Here is a 17,343-nt window from a genome sequence, read left to right on the forward strand (position 1 = left end):
GAGTTGTAAGACACCACAGTGGAAGAATAAGCCCTTTTTTTTCCTGTACAGCCATGTTACAACAACTGTGAGATTGTTGTGTGTAAGCCACAGGCTAAAATCTTATGCCATTAGCCATATGGTTTACAATCAGCCCATGATAACCCGTGATTACAATCAGTATGTACTACCACACACACATTTGCCAAACCTTTAGGCACATAGGCATGCACATATATTTCCAACCTACAGGTACACATTCTGATTGGAACCACAAACCGTAATGACAGACGTGAGTGAGTGAAGGGTCGAGGCCAACGCTCCGGGGTGGGGAAAGAGGGGGTGTCTGGCGGCGGCCATGATGGTCGCGATACATCCTCGTTAAGGACCCGATTAAGTGGCTCTTAGTTACAGCCAATTCATATTTTAGCAGGTTGACACATCTGGAGCAGCGTTTCCCTCTGCTTTTCTAAACAAAGAGAGCTTTAAGACCAGAGCTCATCCCCTCAGGTGAGAGAGGGAGAGCGTTGGAGAGAAAAGAAAAAAAAAAAAAAGAGGGAGGATGGAGAAAAGAGTGAGGGATTACGAGCCTCAGATACTTTTACAAAAGCAGTGTGGAAGAATCTTTTCTTCTTTCCGAAAGTATTTTATTCAATCGATACAAAATAAAACAACAACTTTGAAATCACCGCCGGTCCGATTTCATTTTCATGACTTTTAATTTTCTTTCAGTTTGCACAAATAATGACTTGCAAATAACGATGACTCGTTTCTCCAACAAAGAAAAAATTATGCAAAGGATAACGTTTTTTTTTGTGTTTTTTTTAACGGCAATTTCAACAAAGTACTTAAAGCGTGAGTAAAAGTTCATTAGCGTTATTTTTATTATTATGTGCCAGCAATTTCGTATGCAAAATTACATTTCTAAACGGAACACCGAGGACCAGTATCATCATTATTTTTATTTGTTGTACTAAGGAATATTGGCTGAACATAGAAAATTGAGACAAGACACTATTCAGCCAAAAAAAAACTATTTCCTGTTAAAACAAGTTTTGTTTTTTGTCATCTTAACACTGGTTTTAAACTCAAACACTAGTTTTAACACTGGCCACTTATGGGACATGTTGCAAGGCTATTCATTTAAAAATAATCTCTCTCTCTCTCTCTCTCTCTCTCTCTCTCTCTCTCTCTCTCTCTCTCACACACACACACACACACAGTATATACACATAGACGCACACAATTATTCACGACATCCATATATATATATATATATATATATATATATATATATATATATATATATATATATATATATATATATATATAACATTTTTAAATAAGCTTGTTTTAATGATGCGCCAAGTCTCAAATCAAGCACCAAAATGCACACATCCGGCAATTTAAACCGTCCGTGTGGAAACATCGCAAAAATTTCACTAATACATAGTATGGTTTTACTAATAATTAACATACATTTGCATAAAGCATCCGTATTTGCGCATGCTGATTAGAGTATTAAAAACTGTAAAAGTATTCAGTCAAGCTACATTTAGTACAGATACAAATGTGTGATTAAGTTGCGGTTAATGACGAGTTAACTCGTGACAAATCATGCGATTAATCGGGATCAAATATTTCGATTGACAGCTCTAATAATATAATAGTCGATTTTTATTCTCACCTCCGCCATGTTTTCTCCCGGAAGTGCGAGCAGGGTTTTACTTCCATCAGCCTCCAGAAGAAAACACTGGCAGAACCCGACGCTTCCCGTGTACAAGGACTGCACCACTGTTCTGCGACCCTCGTGCAAATCCCACACACACACTTTCATATCTCGACCATGACTATAAATAAACACACACACAAAAAAAAAAGCAGCTCAAATTTGTTCCCTAATAAAAAGCGCTACAGTGATTTAAACAAATTCCTGACCTACCTGAGGAAGGTGTTTGTGGAGCGAACGGTGCTGACCCAGATAACCGAAGCTCCAGCATGGCCGTCTAAAACACTCTCGGCTCGTCGGGTGTTCAGATTCCACACGTGGACTAAACCTTTTCCAGATCTGGAGCACCGAAAGACAGAAAAAAAAATAGCATTGAGATTGAGAGCAGAGACCTTGATTACGGGTTACAGTTATGTGCAGGTGGATGCCATCTTTAATTCAGTGGACTTTCGGTGGACATTCCATCTTTAATAAATGAGAAGTCCTCATTTCTCAAGTCTGCCCAAGACGGTTATATTCCAAGGACTTCCTATCATATTTAAGGCTTCAGGTGGACCCACTTGCAGGCTTTGCTCAAGAGCCCAGGAAAGGCAGCTTGGTAATGTTGGAGCTCACAACCTTTTAGAGGTTCAACATCATAATCACTGAGCTACCCTTCCACTATGAGAGGCAAATCAAGTCTTTGAAGAGGAGCTCAATCATTAAGGCTCTGATCTTAAAGTCAGGGGGTTCAAGCCCAGGTTGCCACTTTTGAGCCCTTGAGCAATGTCCTTAAACTTCTGTGCTCCAGGGGCTTTGTATCATAGCTCATCCTGTGCTCTGACCCCAGCTTCCAAACATCGCTGGGATATACACTAACCATATAGACTGTATAAGACTGCAGAAAGAACATTACTTATAATCTTATACTCCAGTAATCATGTTAGTTCTCACTCTCCAGTGTTCTGTATTGTTGAAAGATTTATGATCAAACTCTTGATGTCACCCAGATGAGGATGGGTTCCCCTTTTGAGTCTGGTTCCTCTCAAGGTTTCTTCCTCATAACATCTAAGGGAGTTTTTCCTTGCCACAGTCGCCACGGCTTGCTCATCAGGGACAAATGCACACCATTCACCTTCACTGTTGATTTGTGTAAAGCTGCTTTGAGACAATGTCTGTTGTGAAAAGCGCTATAGAAATAAACTTGACTTGACTTGACTTGATATACGAAGGAAAGTACATGTGACAAGTAAAAAAAATTAAATAATAAAATAACCTTTTTTCATTTAACTGCTTTAAAAAAGGTTTAGATTTTGTTTTATTTGTACACATTAATGAGTCTACAACATGAATACACAGTATAAAAACTTAATTATTTTTTAATAAAAAAAAAAAAAAAAAAATTACACACACACACACACACACACACACACACACACACACACACACACACACAGTGGAACCTCGATACTCTAGACCTCGATAGTTGGCGACTTCTCATTCGGAAGCGGACTGAAAGTAACTAGTGAAAAATCTGATATTTGGCGAGAAAGTTCGGAGTAACATTTCAAAAAAGAGTTTGTACTAATAAATTACATAAAATTTTTAAAAACTATTGTATTATTAATTTAAAGTTGTAAATAAAACATATATGACAAGTAATTTTACAATTGAGTTTACAGTACAATTTCCCTTGAAAAAGGGAACATCAAAAGGAGAGTCAAAACCTCAGCATTTTTTGTTACTCGCGAGAGGTCAAAGAACGTAACCCCTGCGAGTATCGAGGTTGCACTGTAAAACTTAATTCTTATGATATAATTACAAACTCCATGCCCTTAAATGAATTCTTTTAAAAAGGTCCTTATAAAACAAAGGTGGCTTCTCATCAATCATCCAACTCATCCATGTGTCCAATCATGTCCATCCGGTCTGTGAGTGACAGATGCTCACCCTGAGTACAGCAGAGGAAGTCCAGGTTCAGCGCAGTGAAAGTGCAGTGTGTTCACAGAGGCAGCCGATCCCCTCAGAGTAAACACGGGGTCTGGAGGAGCACGAGCCATTCTTATCAAAATCAGGTCTGAACCTCCAGCATGCAACTAAAAAATACAAAAACACATCTAACTCACACATTACATTCTTTAAGGGCCATAAGATTTGCTGAATACACAAACAAAATGTTCGGTCATTTACAATAAAAAAAAAAAAGGAAAATCCACACCGGCAGTGCCCGGTCATGTGTCCCCAATTAATACGGCTTTAACGAGTTGTTACATTCGTCTTCATCTGCGCTTAAACAAACAATCCGGAGCGGTTTAACTTCCAAATTGCTCTTTTTTTTCCCCCCCGTGTGGAAAAGCTAGCCTGTTCTGATTGCTAATCATTTAAGCATTTTTAAACAGGCCTGGCTTAGTGCCTGAGGATTCAGACAAAACCGTAAATAAAAATAAAGCCAAGGGTTTAAAGAAGGAAGAAATCTGTATGGGGCTTTTTCTTTTTCCTTCTACGTGATAACAGCTCTTACTCAATGTGTCATGAATCACAGTGCGAGACAACTTAATTACTGTAAACAGGTCGAGACTCTGCCTTTGTGACCAGCGGCAGGTTTCGCAGCCAATCACAACAGTAACGCAGACGGAAAGCGTGTGTCAAGAAGAAGAAGAAAAGAGAGAGAGAGAGAGAGAGAGAGAGAGAGAGAGAGAAAAAAAAAAAAAAAACACACACACACAACAGCACATCTGCTCGCGAATGTTCTTTTCGTGACGACTTGTAAAGAACTTAAGAGGACCTGGCATGCGGCACGAGTGAGGAAAAAAAGAAGAAAGAACAAAGACAAGAGACAGACACAGAATGGTAGCTTTCTTCTTGAGTGGCATCCAATATAGGCGAGATTTTAGATACAGATCAGGAAAGTTAATGAAGATCCCCCTTTGTGGCGTCTGATTCTCGATCACCCTTGGCCCTGTCCCTGAAACCGGAGTCGCTGCTATTTCGCTGGCGCTTATTTCGGGAGGTTAGTGGTTAAATTGTGCGTGTTAACCTGTCAAGCGGAGCCTACTTTCTGCTCTACCTTCCTAATTAAGAACCAGGCACTTCAGCATTCTCCTATATCCTACCTGGTACTACCAGCCACTTAGAGCATGGAGCTTCTGTTTCCTTTATAGAGACCAGAACTTCTTCCCCTAACACCTACGTATAAAGAAACAAATATGCACATGACCACATGGATTTGCATTGCGTGCTTGCGGAGTCTCAAATTTCTTGTGTACAGACTACTGCTTTCATGCCCAAAATTTCAAACATGAAACATGTAACGCTGCATTTCCCAGAAAATCATTTAACAATGCACCATAAAACAGGTATGAAGATTCATTAAAACACACCCACACAAACACACTTTTGCATTGCAGTACTTGTAGGGACTGTACAGTCTCAAATCACATTTACGTGACGAAATACACGTACACACGAATAATTTAAGATCAGTTAATCCCGATTACAGCTTCAACCACACATTTTAATAGATCTATCTTATAGAAACTTGTGTGTATCCATAACTCTGTTCCTATAAAGCAAGCATTACAATCCCAATACACAATTGTATTAAACACATACATACCTGTAGACCACAGGGTCTAATTAGTACAGTAATGTGACAGAAAACACCAATGTTACAATCCCTTATAAAGTTACGAGGACCAGGGTCCTGTATAGTAATTATTACAAGGGTTGTCACACATAATGGTATTGCAGCACTTATGAGGACAGCGTTCTCTCGAGTACAGTAACATGACAAAACACACAAAGGTTTAGATAGAATACTCCAAATGACATGGTATTCACCACAAATTTCACCACACATTGCTTACAGGGATCCTTCATTCTTAAAGTCACTAGAAGGAAGCTATTACACTGAGACAAACCATCTGTGTGTAGAGTTCTGTGTATGCTACACAAACACACACATTGCTATACACTTGTGTACTAATGTAACAGGAAATAATAATGGTTGACATAAAAACTTCAAACACATAAATGTAGTGGAGCTCTTGTGGGGACCACACGCGCACACAAACACACAAATAAATAAAAGATTTCACTTGCAGAAAGTAGTACACAAAGCCCCCCCCCCATGTCTTTAATTTAAGACTTAAACGTTTCTTTAAATTAATAAAATAAATAAAGAAACACGAGTTCCTATATACATTTTATTATAAATCCCTCACATCTTACACAAAACATATTTTGGTCCATATGTTGAGACTGTTACACTGACAGACACGATGGGCATTGCATGGGCTCGTAAATAACGTCATGTGACCAAAAAACACAACACACACATATTGAATACATCAAAGCTGAAATGAAAGTAAAGTTCCTAAATACATTCTTCATTTTAAATGTTAATGCATTTTCCTTTTTGGCAAGCAAAATGTTCCTGTGGTCACCATAAGGACAGCATGTGAACAAGATGCAATGCCATTACAAGATTAATTCAAAACACATACACACGAAACTCAAGGATGGTACTTGTAGGGACCACTTTAGAGAATGTTTTGTTAATGTATATTATAAACCACGATTTTTACCATTACAATTTTATCCGTAAAAAAACCTACACCTACATGCAGACATCCAGAACCAAAATCCAAAATTAAAAGGCACAGGATGTGTGTGTTAATAGTTTTCTATTCGTTTAAACACAATCCATGTACAGTCCTTATGAGGACCAAAAAAAAAAATGGACCAGACAATCCTGTTCCTAGAGAGAAAGTGTTAAGCTTTGTTTGAGTTTGGAGTGTGTGTGTGTGTGTGTGTGTGTGTGTGTGTGTGTGTGAGATAATGATTTTATGAGACTAAATAATGTTTTTTTTTTTAGAGGACATGGTCACAATTTTGCAAAGTACCCAAAATGTTTAAAATAGCAAAAATTTGAAAATTGTTAGTTCAGTTTCGGCCAATTTGGTGTGTATGACCTCATGCATTAGTGTGTTTATAAGAACATTGTGGCCCACAAATACCACAATACAAGAATGTGTGTGTGTGTGTGTGTGTGTGTGTGTGTGTATAGAGTATGAAATTAGAAGCCATGACGATCGGAGGTCAACCTCTCTGGAGCCCGTTTAAGGATTTTGAGTGGGTTCAGAGACTCGGGGTGAAATTAAATCTCCATTCCAGGGAGTGCTTTTTAGGTTAACTGAACACAACACTGCGTCATTCACACACTGTACAGATCCTCATCTGCTGCTTAAAAAAAAAGAAAGAAAGAAAAGCTTTTCTGATGTTTTCTTTGGCTGTGCCCGCACTCGAGTCGTTTGAAGTGCCATCGGCACTTCTCCTGTACTGAATAATAAAAAAAAAACTGGCAGGAGTTGCCTCATCTTTTTTTTTTTCCTTTTAGCATCCATTTGCCAAAGAGCTGAGCTTTGTGTCGAGGCGGCAGAGTGTGCGTGTTGCGATTGGAGGGAGTTTGTATGACAGGGTGGATTTGGCTGGCTTTAAGGATGGATTAAGGCGCCCTTATTGTGTGGCTCCCGATACGCCGAGGCACTGGGAAATACACTCCATCAGTGAACACCACAATTTATTTCCCCCGAAAAAAAAAAGTTAGAGAACGCATATATTACAATGAGAGAATGTATATACTAATGGTTCAAATAATAATGATTAATCATACATTTATCCCCCTTTTCAAGAGTTTTTCTTAGAGTTTCCTGTTAGGGTGCACGTGTGGAAGAAGTCTCCAAATGTCAATACATTTTTCACAAGGTTTCCTGCTAAGTGAAGGTCCTCAGGACATAGCGGTTTGCACTTTCTGGGTATTTTGCTGTGTTTTTGTTTTTTTGTTAAAAAAAAAAAAAAAAACAATGTTGGAACGTCTGTTTATAGCTGCTATAAAGTGAGTGAGAACTAGTTTCAGGGACATTCCAAAAACTATAGCTACATAATAAGCATGATTTGAACTATGTTAACTAATAAACATTTAACATTAAGTTTTATATCCTTAGGTTCTTGTTTCTATGAATAATAAGGACGAATTATGATTTCAACATTTGAAATTTCCTCAGAAACCATCATCAACAATCATCTGTCAGTATAAGAAACTCCTCAAGTCAAATTCCTAGCAGATGAATAATGTGACTCTATGATCATGCTCATGTTTACCTGCTCATCCTCAACATTGGCGAGACTTTAGTCTGTATCTGGAACGTGCTTAGAGTCACCGCTCGCTCACGTCGCTCTCCTCAATCTCAGTAAGCCAAAGTCAGCAGTTTAAGGCTGCTTGTTTGCACAATAGTGCACCCGTGGTTATCAACTGACAAATGTAGGAACACACACTTGGTACAAACCCCCGAACTATCAAAACAAGCTCGTGACAAGCTGTCACTCAATCTCGTTTTGGCAAAACCCTCCAATTGTTCACAAAAACGTGAAACGGCCACAAAACAAACAAACGAGTGGCTGAGCGAGAAAAGAGCACAACCCCCCAAAATGCTGCCTACATAAGTCAAAAAAGAAATATGCATATATTTAAAAAAAAAATGTAGACCATGAATGCTGAACTCAGGCACTCGAAGGCTGCATGTCCTCTCTAACAAGCTGCATTGTTTTGTCTTCAGCAGGAGAAGGCCAGACTATGACTATTTATACCTGCATAACATAACTGAGAGCAAGAACTTGTTTTTCCGACATTGCACAATATTAAAACATACAGCTACATTCACAATCAAACCCACTGCTACATTTATAATATTAAACGTACAACAACATTACAAATTTGTGTATCTTGTATTAGAGCAGTTCAAATTTGGTGCTTTGAGTCCAATTCTCTCACACTGACCACTGGATGTTCTACATGCACCTCATAGTAAAGAGTCTCTGAGGATTTGAGAATTAGAATTGTTGCTCTTCACAAAGATGCAGAGGCTGTAAGATGATCAGTATCACCCTGAAACTGAGTTACAATACAGTGGTCAGGGTCATACAGAGGTTTTCTAACATGGGTTCCCTTCAGAACAGACCTCACAAGGGTCCATCAGAGAAGTCGAGTCCTCGTGCTGTGCGTCAGGTGCAGAAGCTGCTAAAAAAAACCCAGACGCTTTAAAGGGTGCAGAGGCAGAAGGTCTGCATGTCAGTGCTCAGATCGCACGCCACACACAAGTCCGTGCGACAAGCTGCTCACAAAAAAAAAAACCTCAAACAGTTTGCTGAAGAACAACCGGTCCAAAAGCATGAATTACTTGAACCATGCCCTGTGGTCAGATGAGACTAAGATAAACTTGTTTGGCTCAGATGGTGTCCACGCCCTGGTGAGGAGAACTAAGAACATTGTGTCTTGCCTACAGACAAGCATGGTGGTGGCAGCATCATGGTCTGGGGCTGCATGAGTGCTGCTGGTACTGTAAAGCTGAGGTTTGTTGAGGGAAACATGGATTCCAACATGTACTGTGGCATTCTCAAACAGAATATGATGCCCTTCCTTCAGAAACTGGGCCCGAACGGCAGTTTTTCAACATAATAACGACCCTAAACACACACCAAGATGACAACAGCCTTCATGAGGAAGCTGAAGGTGATTAAGTGGACAAGTATGTCTCCAGACCTGAACCCTATTGAGCACCTGTGGGGATCCTCAAGCAGAAGGCGGAGAAGCACCATGTGTCTCACATCCAGCAGCTCCGTGATGTCATCATTGAGGCGTGGAAGAACGTAACAACCTCTGCAGCTCTGGTGAATTCTATACCCAGGAGGATTAAAGCAGTGCTGGATAACGATGCTGCTCACACACAATATTCACACTTTGGACACAGTTTTGACATGTTCACTGAGGGTGTACTCACTTTTAGAGCCAGTTATTTTGACAATAATGGTTGTAGCAGACAGTATATCTGTACTGCTCTACCAGCTGTACATTGACTACTCTAAAATATATCCAAGTTTCATTTCTATAGTTTGGGGTAAAGGGGTGATGTAAAAAAATCCAAGCAAGACAATGGTTAAAAAAAAAAAGCAATAAAAATAACTTTCTATAGGCAGAAAGTGAACAAACCCTATCCACTTGATTTTCTGTTTGAATGAATTGTTACTGCACTTATTTATTTTTTTAATCTTTTAAAATTACCTTAACAAATTCTCAAATTTAATTCCACTGCAATTATAATTTATGGAGTTTACACACCAAAAAGCACCAAAATCTGCCATGATGCACACATCCGGCAATTAAAACAGTCCGTGTGGAAACAAAGCAAAAGTTCCATTTAGTATCCTGATGATTTAAGTAATTTAAAACACCATAATTACTTTAAAACATTTACAAGAATATTTTGCCCTATGCCCTATGTTGAGTTTGGTTTCATTATTGATAAACATACATTTGCATAAAGAATAAAGAAATCAATATTTCTCCATGACCATGTTGATTAGTGTATTAAAAACTTAATTTAAAGTTACATTTAGAACAGATTTAGAACAATGTGATTAAGCTGCAAAAAATCCTAATTAAATATTAAAATTTATAGACAGTTCTAATATACGTGTGTGTGTGTCCATATATATTATATATGTATATGGTATAACAAACAAAATTTGTACCGAAATATTTCAGTACAGGGCTTTCGATAATGCAATTATTTTTACGTGCAGAACATCTGTTTTCTCCGGGACATATTAAGTGGCGGACCGGAAGTTTGTTTAGTCTCCGCCTTGCACTCAGTGCATTTATTACTATTATTATTATTATTAAACTTAAAAACATACACAACAATGCCAGAGGTATAAAAATGTAAACTAGATTTAGCGCAGTGTCACTGGGGCTACTTTGTTTGATTTGTTTTGCACAAGCAGGAACCAGCTATAGAATCCACAGCGTTAGCCGCTAACTAGGAAGTGGTCAGCGGCCAACGCAGGCGCTATGGAATCTTTAGTGTTTTATGTCCAGCTTCAAGAATTTCTCTTAGAAGAAAATCCTGACAATTCCACGTACCAAAGAGTGAATTAATGAATGAACCCTATTTCATTCAATTAATTCATACTTAAGTAAAGAACCGTAGAAATTTCAATGTACCACACACTTACATACACACCTGTATTAACAAAATAAAATCAACTATTGTAAACTATTTAATTACATTTTTCCATTTAATCAATTAATTCTGTGCCAATGCAATCAAAATAAAAGTGCATTACATTAATTTGATTTATTATATCTTGTTTTTATAAAATATTATTTTATATATTTATTTAAAATTGTTTTAAAAATCTAAACTGTTGATGTTCACAGATGTCATTAGTTAAAAAACAAAACAAAAAAACAAGCAATTTTATGTTTTGCATCTCTTTTCCTGACGGTACAAAAATTGAACCGAACAGTGACTTAAAAGCCGAGGAACTTGCAGATCAGTGAATTTTGTGTATCGTTACACGCCTAATATACTGTGTATATATGTATATATATGTATTATATATATATATATATATATATATATATAAGAAATGTCCCCACTGTGGGACGAATAAATGTAAATATTATATTTAGTTTTTTATTTATTTAATTTATTTATTTTTCTTAAAGTTGTTCATGAAAATGAGAAATTTACTAAATTCATATTTTTTTTTACCATTTTTTTTTTTAAGGGCTATAATTAATTTTTACTTGTAGGGGTTAAAAAAAAAGGTGAAAAAATAAAAAAGATTGTGTACATTTCTCATTTTCATGAAAATATATAATTTCTTTTAAACAGAAACAAATTTTGTACTTTGAGTTAAAAAAATTAATAAAAAAAATCACTCAGCATGCAGCTCTATAGAAATATATAAATTCTGAATATGAATGAATGAAGGAATGAATGAAAAATATTTTTAAGTGTATTAATTATTTTTATTCTTCACATTCAAATCTAAATGCTAAAATGTTTTTTCTCCTTTTCAGTGCTATATAAAAAAATATATTAAAAAAAAAAATTATAAAAAAAGGAACACACTATAACGTCTACGAGAGCCATGATATATTTTTCATCATGTAACTTTACCTGTTTATCCCTAACACACAAAATCAAGACTTTTTTTAAACTATATTTAGAACTCAAATGTTTGCGTGACCTGCTGAATCACGATCTGCTTTAATAAGAACATCAGAACAATCTGCAAATCTGTCCAAAGAGTCTGCAATTAAGCTTTCCTTCATAAAGAACAAAAAAAAGTAATAAAGTTCCACTCCTGTCCCATCTGATGGAAGATGGAGGGATGGTGTATGGAGCTAGCAGATGAAAAGAAAGGCAGCGAGGGAAATATTGAGGTTCTCTCCACTCTCTGTGGAACAGATAAGACAGCTCCAGTAATCTGACTCTAAGTCTGTGGATAAAGGTAGTTTGTCTCGTCTCAAGTCATCTCTCAACACCTGCTGGGTAATTAGGCCCTAATTATGAGCGAGTCAGTTCCCTTCTTCCCTCCGCGCGTTATTAAATGAGGACGAGGCCTGCCAGCTAGGTATCTCTCAACACCGGCGAGGGGCTGGCGACCTTCAGATCAAACGCACACTGCCGTCGGCCCTTACAGCAGATCTGAGTGAGGGAGGGGCGCTCGGTCTTACGTGGAGCTTCAAAAGATCACGGGCGCATTCCTTCCCTCGCTCAGAGCCGGGATGGAGGGATACAGGGATGGAGGGAGAGGATGACGCCGCCGAGCCTGGCATACACGACCATTCATATATACGCAGCCCAGATCTGGGAGATTAGATGCAGAATTAATAAAGCTGAACAGGTCCACTGTTTACAGCTACCTGTTTTGTGTCACACTATTTTCGCATCCGCCTGATTAGTGTGACATGCCTCACATCTGCCTGATTAGTGTCACATGGCTCACATCTACCTGATTAGTGTCACATGGCTCACATCTACCTGATGAGTGTCACATGCCTCACATCTGCCTGATGAGTGTCACATGCCTCACATCTACCTGATTGGTGTCACATGGCTCACATCTAGCTGATTAGTGTCACCTGCCTCACTGCAATCTGTTTAGTGCCATGCTTTATACAGTTACCAGTACTGCACCATGCACCTTACATCTGCCTGATGAGTGTCACATGCCTCACAGCTGCCTGACGAGTGTCATATGCCTCACATCTACTTGATTAGTGTCACATGCCTCACATCTACCTGATTAGTGTCACATGCCTCACATCTACCTGATTAGTGTCACATGCCTCACCGCAATCTGTTCAGTGCCATGCTTTTTACAGCTACCAGTACGGCACCATGCCCCTCACAGCTACCAGATTAGTGTCATGCTTTTTACAATTACCAAAATGGAGTTGCACTCCTCACAGTTAATCGTCATGCACCTCACAGCTAACAGTTCAGCACCATGCTCCTCACGGCTACCAGTTTACATGCAACTCTCAGTCATGTCTTTTCACATGGACTGTAATTCATAAAGATACATGTAGGTCATTTATTTATGTGGGGTTTTTTTGTCTCTGGAAAAGCTCTACTCCCTGCTCTACACGCCCACTGTGGGTGGTGGTGCATCAGTAATAATGGTCCGTGGGGAAACGCAGTGCTCCGTGTGTAGTTAAATGGACTAAATGAAGCATTAAGGCGAATAATTTGCCTCGATTAATATTTGTGAAGGAATTACTCAAGGAATCGTTTCAGCTTCAGTGTGGAGTCGTGAGTAGGAACAGTATTTATGTAAATATGGAGATGTGCAGAAAAAATTACAAATCAACCTCAGCGATACTAAATGTATTTACAAAAATCATGACAATCCCTAACCACCGTCACACCACAAAGTATTTAGTTTTGGATCGGTTTTGGATTGAACACATGATGATGTGGTGGTCAGGGCTGAAGCTGGTGTTCCTGCCCCTCCTAATGAGATCATACCTCAGCTCTCAGACATTCCTTCATTCTTCTCTTTATCAAGACATGCTTATCTTGTGTTTCCTCTCTCGCTCTCGCCCGGTGGCCGTTTCCACTCGACTCGGAGAGGAAAGAAGTGTGTGTGTGTGTATGTGTGTGTGACAGGGCAATACCGATAGGCTGTTTAACACCCCCACCACCAAGCCCCCATTCACCTGTTTGAAAAAGTAAATAAAGACGAATCCTCAAGTGGAGGAAACAAACAGGGAGGATGGAGACGCAGCACCATTATAAAGTCGAGTTAAACAAACAGAGCAGGAAGTAAGACGTACACACGCCCTATATTGTAAGGGTCGGAGAGCTGGTGTGTGTGTGTGTGTGTGTGTATATGGACTGGAAAAACATCTCTGCGATAGACAGATAGAATGAAGTGCCCACACACACCCCTGTCAGTCAGGGGGAAGAGCCTGCATTGTTCCTGCCAATGGCGTGAATGCAGTGCCAAGGCTGGACGAGATAAGGTCCGTGTGTGTGTGTGTGTGTGTGTGTGTGTGTGTGTGTGTGTGTGTTGATTGAACACTTTGTCACTGATTTAAGAGGTCTTAGTGACCATTGTTAACAAAGGGTGAATCAGGTAGTACGTTCTTATCTGTTAGCATTGTCGCCCGTTTCCTTCCCCAGGTGTGCTCAGGGGCGGACTGATGAGGACAAGCGATCGTCCAATCCATCCATCACACACACACACGCTGAACGTCCTGGAGAGATCGGAAGGTCAGGGGACAACAATAAGCTGGAGATGAGGAACACCTAGGCTTTGAGATCTTGATGAGAGCTAAATGTTGCTCTGTAGATGCCTTCTGTGAAGCGTGGTGGTGGTAGTGTTTATTAATTAATTAATTTATTTATTTATTTTAAACCCTGTCAGAGAATACTTTGTTTTCATGATGCAATTTGTGTTTGATTTAATGTTTTCCAGGAACAGGGGTATTTAATTATTTGTTTGTGTACTCCATACGGAAAAACGTTTGCGGACACCAGACCATAGAATTGGTAAGAACATCCCATTCCACATTCAGGCCCAATTTGCACTTATTATAAGCTCCACTTTTCTAGGAAGATGTTCCACTTAGATTGTTTTTGTGGAGATTTGTCGAGATTCATTAAGCCAGAATGGTGTTAATAAAGTCATTTAATGATGTAGGCGAGAAGGTCAGGAGGTCTGGGGTGCAGTCAGTGTTCACATTGATCGCAAAGGTCTTTAATAGGGTTGGAGCTCGATAGCAGGAGATCTTCCAACCCATGGAAAGAATACCTTCATGAAGCTGGAACAGGTTTGGGTCTCCTAGTTAAGCTAAGTGATGGGAAAATCTCCTCCTTACGCCAAGTGTTGCCAATGGGGTGGACACTTATACAATAACAAAATGTTGTGGAAAACCTAAACAAGGTGCGAGTTTTCATTACAAGCAAATCCATGCCAAATTCTACCCGTTTCAATAGAATTACTTACATTTTCAATGACAATCAGGTGAGGAATGAACTTACTTTAGTCCTTAACCATAACCGTTATGTAGCTTTATGTTGTTTTATGTAGCACCAGGGTTCTGGAGGATCGTTGTCTCATTTCACTGTGTACTGAGTCAGTTATATATAGTTGAAATGACAAAAGCTTTATTGACTTGAAAACCTGCACACACACACACACACACACACACACACACACACACACACACACACACACACACAGTCCTCTGTGAAAAAGATTGGATACCCCTGCCTTAAACTGTTGCTATTTTGGGGACAATAAACTGGCTTGAAAACTGCCACAAGATCTCAGAGAGATCTATTTAATAAAATCAGTTCTACCTCAGTCAGTGTGATCGTCCAATCAGCAGGGTGGAAGAGGAAACCACGAGCCTTCCCGCTATCAGAACCTGTGCCAGGAAACATACAAGCAAAATCTCTAAAACGCATCACATGATGACACTTCACAAGAAAAGCACAAGGAATAGAAGCGATATCGTATATACCAGGGGTCACCGATCTTCTGGCCAGGTGTCCACAACCTTGAAGCCGCATCGGGTTTGAGCAGTTTGTGGAAAATTTGTTCTTCTACAACATGTCCACTTTTTGCCTTCTTTTACATCCTGGTATAAATGTGCTCTCAATGCTCGGTGTCTGATAAAACTAATAAAAGTGTAATATACATATGTAATATTTGCTGTACATTACAGTAACAGTCAAAACACGAAGCATCATGGCTACCAGAATTTATTTCCATTGTACATATCCAAAAGTTTGTGGACAGCTGACCATCATAATTAGATTAGATTCTACTTAGTCATTGTGCAGAGTACATGTACAGAGCCAATGAAATGCAGTTAGCATCTAACCAGAAGTACATAAGTGCCTATTTATAATAAATAACAGCAGATAAATAAAGTATGAGGTCCATATATAAAAGAATGAGGTGATGTACAGAAGGTGCAGTATGTAATAATTATAAATATATATATATATATATACACATACATATACATACACTGTGCAAATATATTATGACATGATACAGTTATGTACAAGTGTGAAACGTACAGTAGTGCAAATGTGAGTTATGGATGGTGTAAATATGTGCCAAATTAATTGCTCCTTTTGCTCATATAACGAGCTCCACTCTTCTGAGAAGGCTTTCCACCAGATTCTATGGGGAATTTTTGATCATCTGACAAAAGCGTTATTAAAATCAGGTAATGTTCCTTAAGTTTACCCCAAAGGTGGGATGGTATCAATGGGGTTGAGGATGTCAGGGCTTTGTACAGAACACTTAAGTTCTTCCTCTTCATTCTCAACACACCAGATCTTCATGGGGATCTTCTGGGTCTCAGGTCCGTTGACGGGAAAATGTAACATGGTATTCAGTTGTTTACGCAAAGTGTTTTGGTAATGGTATTAGAAGACCTATATGGAAATGTGATGGTGTACACTAACTTTTGGGCATGAACAAGATGTTTACTCAATCATCAGTTTTGCCTCGAAATTTCTTTTGTGAAGAAATAAACAAAAAAATACAGAAAAAGGTGTAGGTGAACCCTGTGTACATTTATATACATTACAGAAGTGATTTCTTAAATAATATACTGTATCAAATTTAATGCATTGTACATTTCTTTAATTCTGCTATATATATTGTCATGATGCAGGATACCTGTGTAATAAAATAAAAGACCTTCTGCACGTTTGTTGTTTGAACTCGAGACCACATAGTTTTCAGAAATCCGCCTGGGATTCAACACCAAACCGAGTAAATAAATAATAAACACCAGAGGTTACAGACACACAGCCCTGCTGTTTCTCTCCTCACATGGTTACTGCGTTCAAAATATTTGGGGAAAACAAACGCCGGCCGCCATAAAATAAGAACAGGTACCAACCTGATACGGATTTGCCGCCGGTGACGTCATCAAGACGCGCCATTGCGCATGATGGACCCCTTTTTCTAGCAGCCCAATGGCGCCATGGTAGAATTTTTAATTTTTGTCGAGCATGAAATAGTAATTTCTTTTAAGAATAAAAAAATGCATATGTTAAAAAAAACATATATATATATATATATATATATATATATATATATATATATATATATATATATATATATAAAGTTGTAATAATAATCATTGACTTATAGAATAATCAATCAATTAGAACTGAGAGCTGGTGTGTGTGTGTGTGTGTGTGTGTGTGTGTGTGTGTACACAATGACTCGTGATTAGTTGCATCTTAATCACACTTATTTTATTATCT

General features: G+C 38.6%; 1 protein-coding gene across 9 annotated transcripts in view; it reads right to left on the reverse strand.

Annotated features, from left to right (window-relative positions):
* Window positions 1-17,020, reverse strand: part of gnb1l (guanine nucleotide binding protein (G protein), beta polypeptide 1-like) — a 40,240-nt gene extending 23,220 nt beyond the window's left edge. Inside the window, exons 1-6 of one of the 9 annotated variants that reach the window (XM_046841830.1) lie at window positions 16,748-16,892; window positions 15,409-15,476; window positions 4,801-4,873; window positions 3,638-3,783; window positions 1,922-2,047; window positions 1,667-1,829 (exon numbers count right to left, since the gene is read on the reverse strand). In XM_046841830.1, coding sequence (XP_046697786.1) covers window positions 1,667-1,829; window positions 1,922-2,047; window positions 3,638-3,747 — 399 coding nt within the window. In that variant the 5' untranslated portion in view covers window positions 3,748-3,783; window positions 4,801-4,873; window positions 15,409-15,476; window positions 16,748-16,892. Of the gene's footprint in view, window positions 1-1,666; window positions 1,830-1,921; window positions 2,048-3,637; window positions 3,784-4,800; window positions 4,874-15,087; window positions 15,137-15,408; window positions 15,477-16,309; window positions 16,562-16,747; window positions 16,932-16,973 lie in introns of those variants that run through there. The other 8 variants (XM_046841827.1, XM_046841829.1, XM_046841828.1 and 5 more) reach the window with 8 other exon arrangements.
* Between the last annotated feature and the right edge of the window lie 323 nt (window positions 17,021-17,343).

Source organism: Silurus meridionalis, chromosome 27, assembly GCF_014805685.1.
Source record: "Silurus meridionalis isolate SWU-2019-XX chromosome 27, ASM1480568v1, whole genome shotgun sequence".
NCBI lineage: Eukaryota > Metazoa > Chordata > Actinopteri > Siluriformes > Siluridae > Silurus > Silurus meridionalis.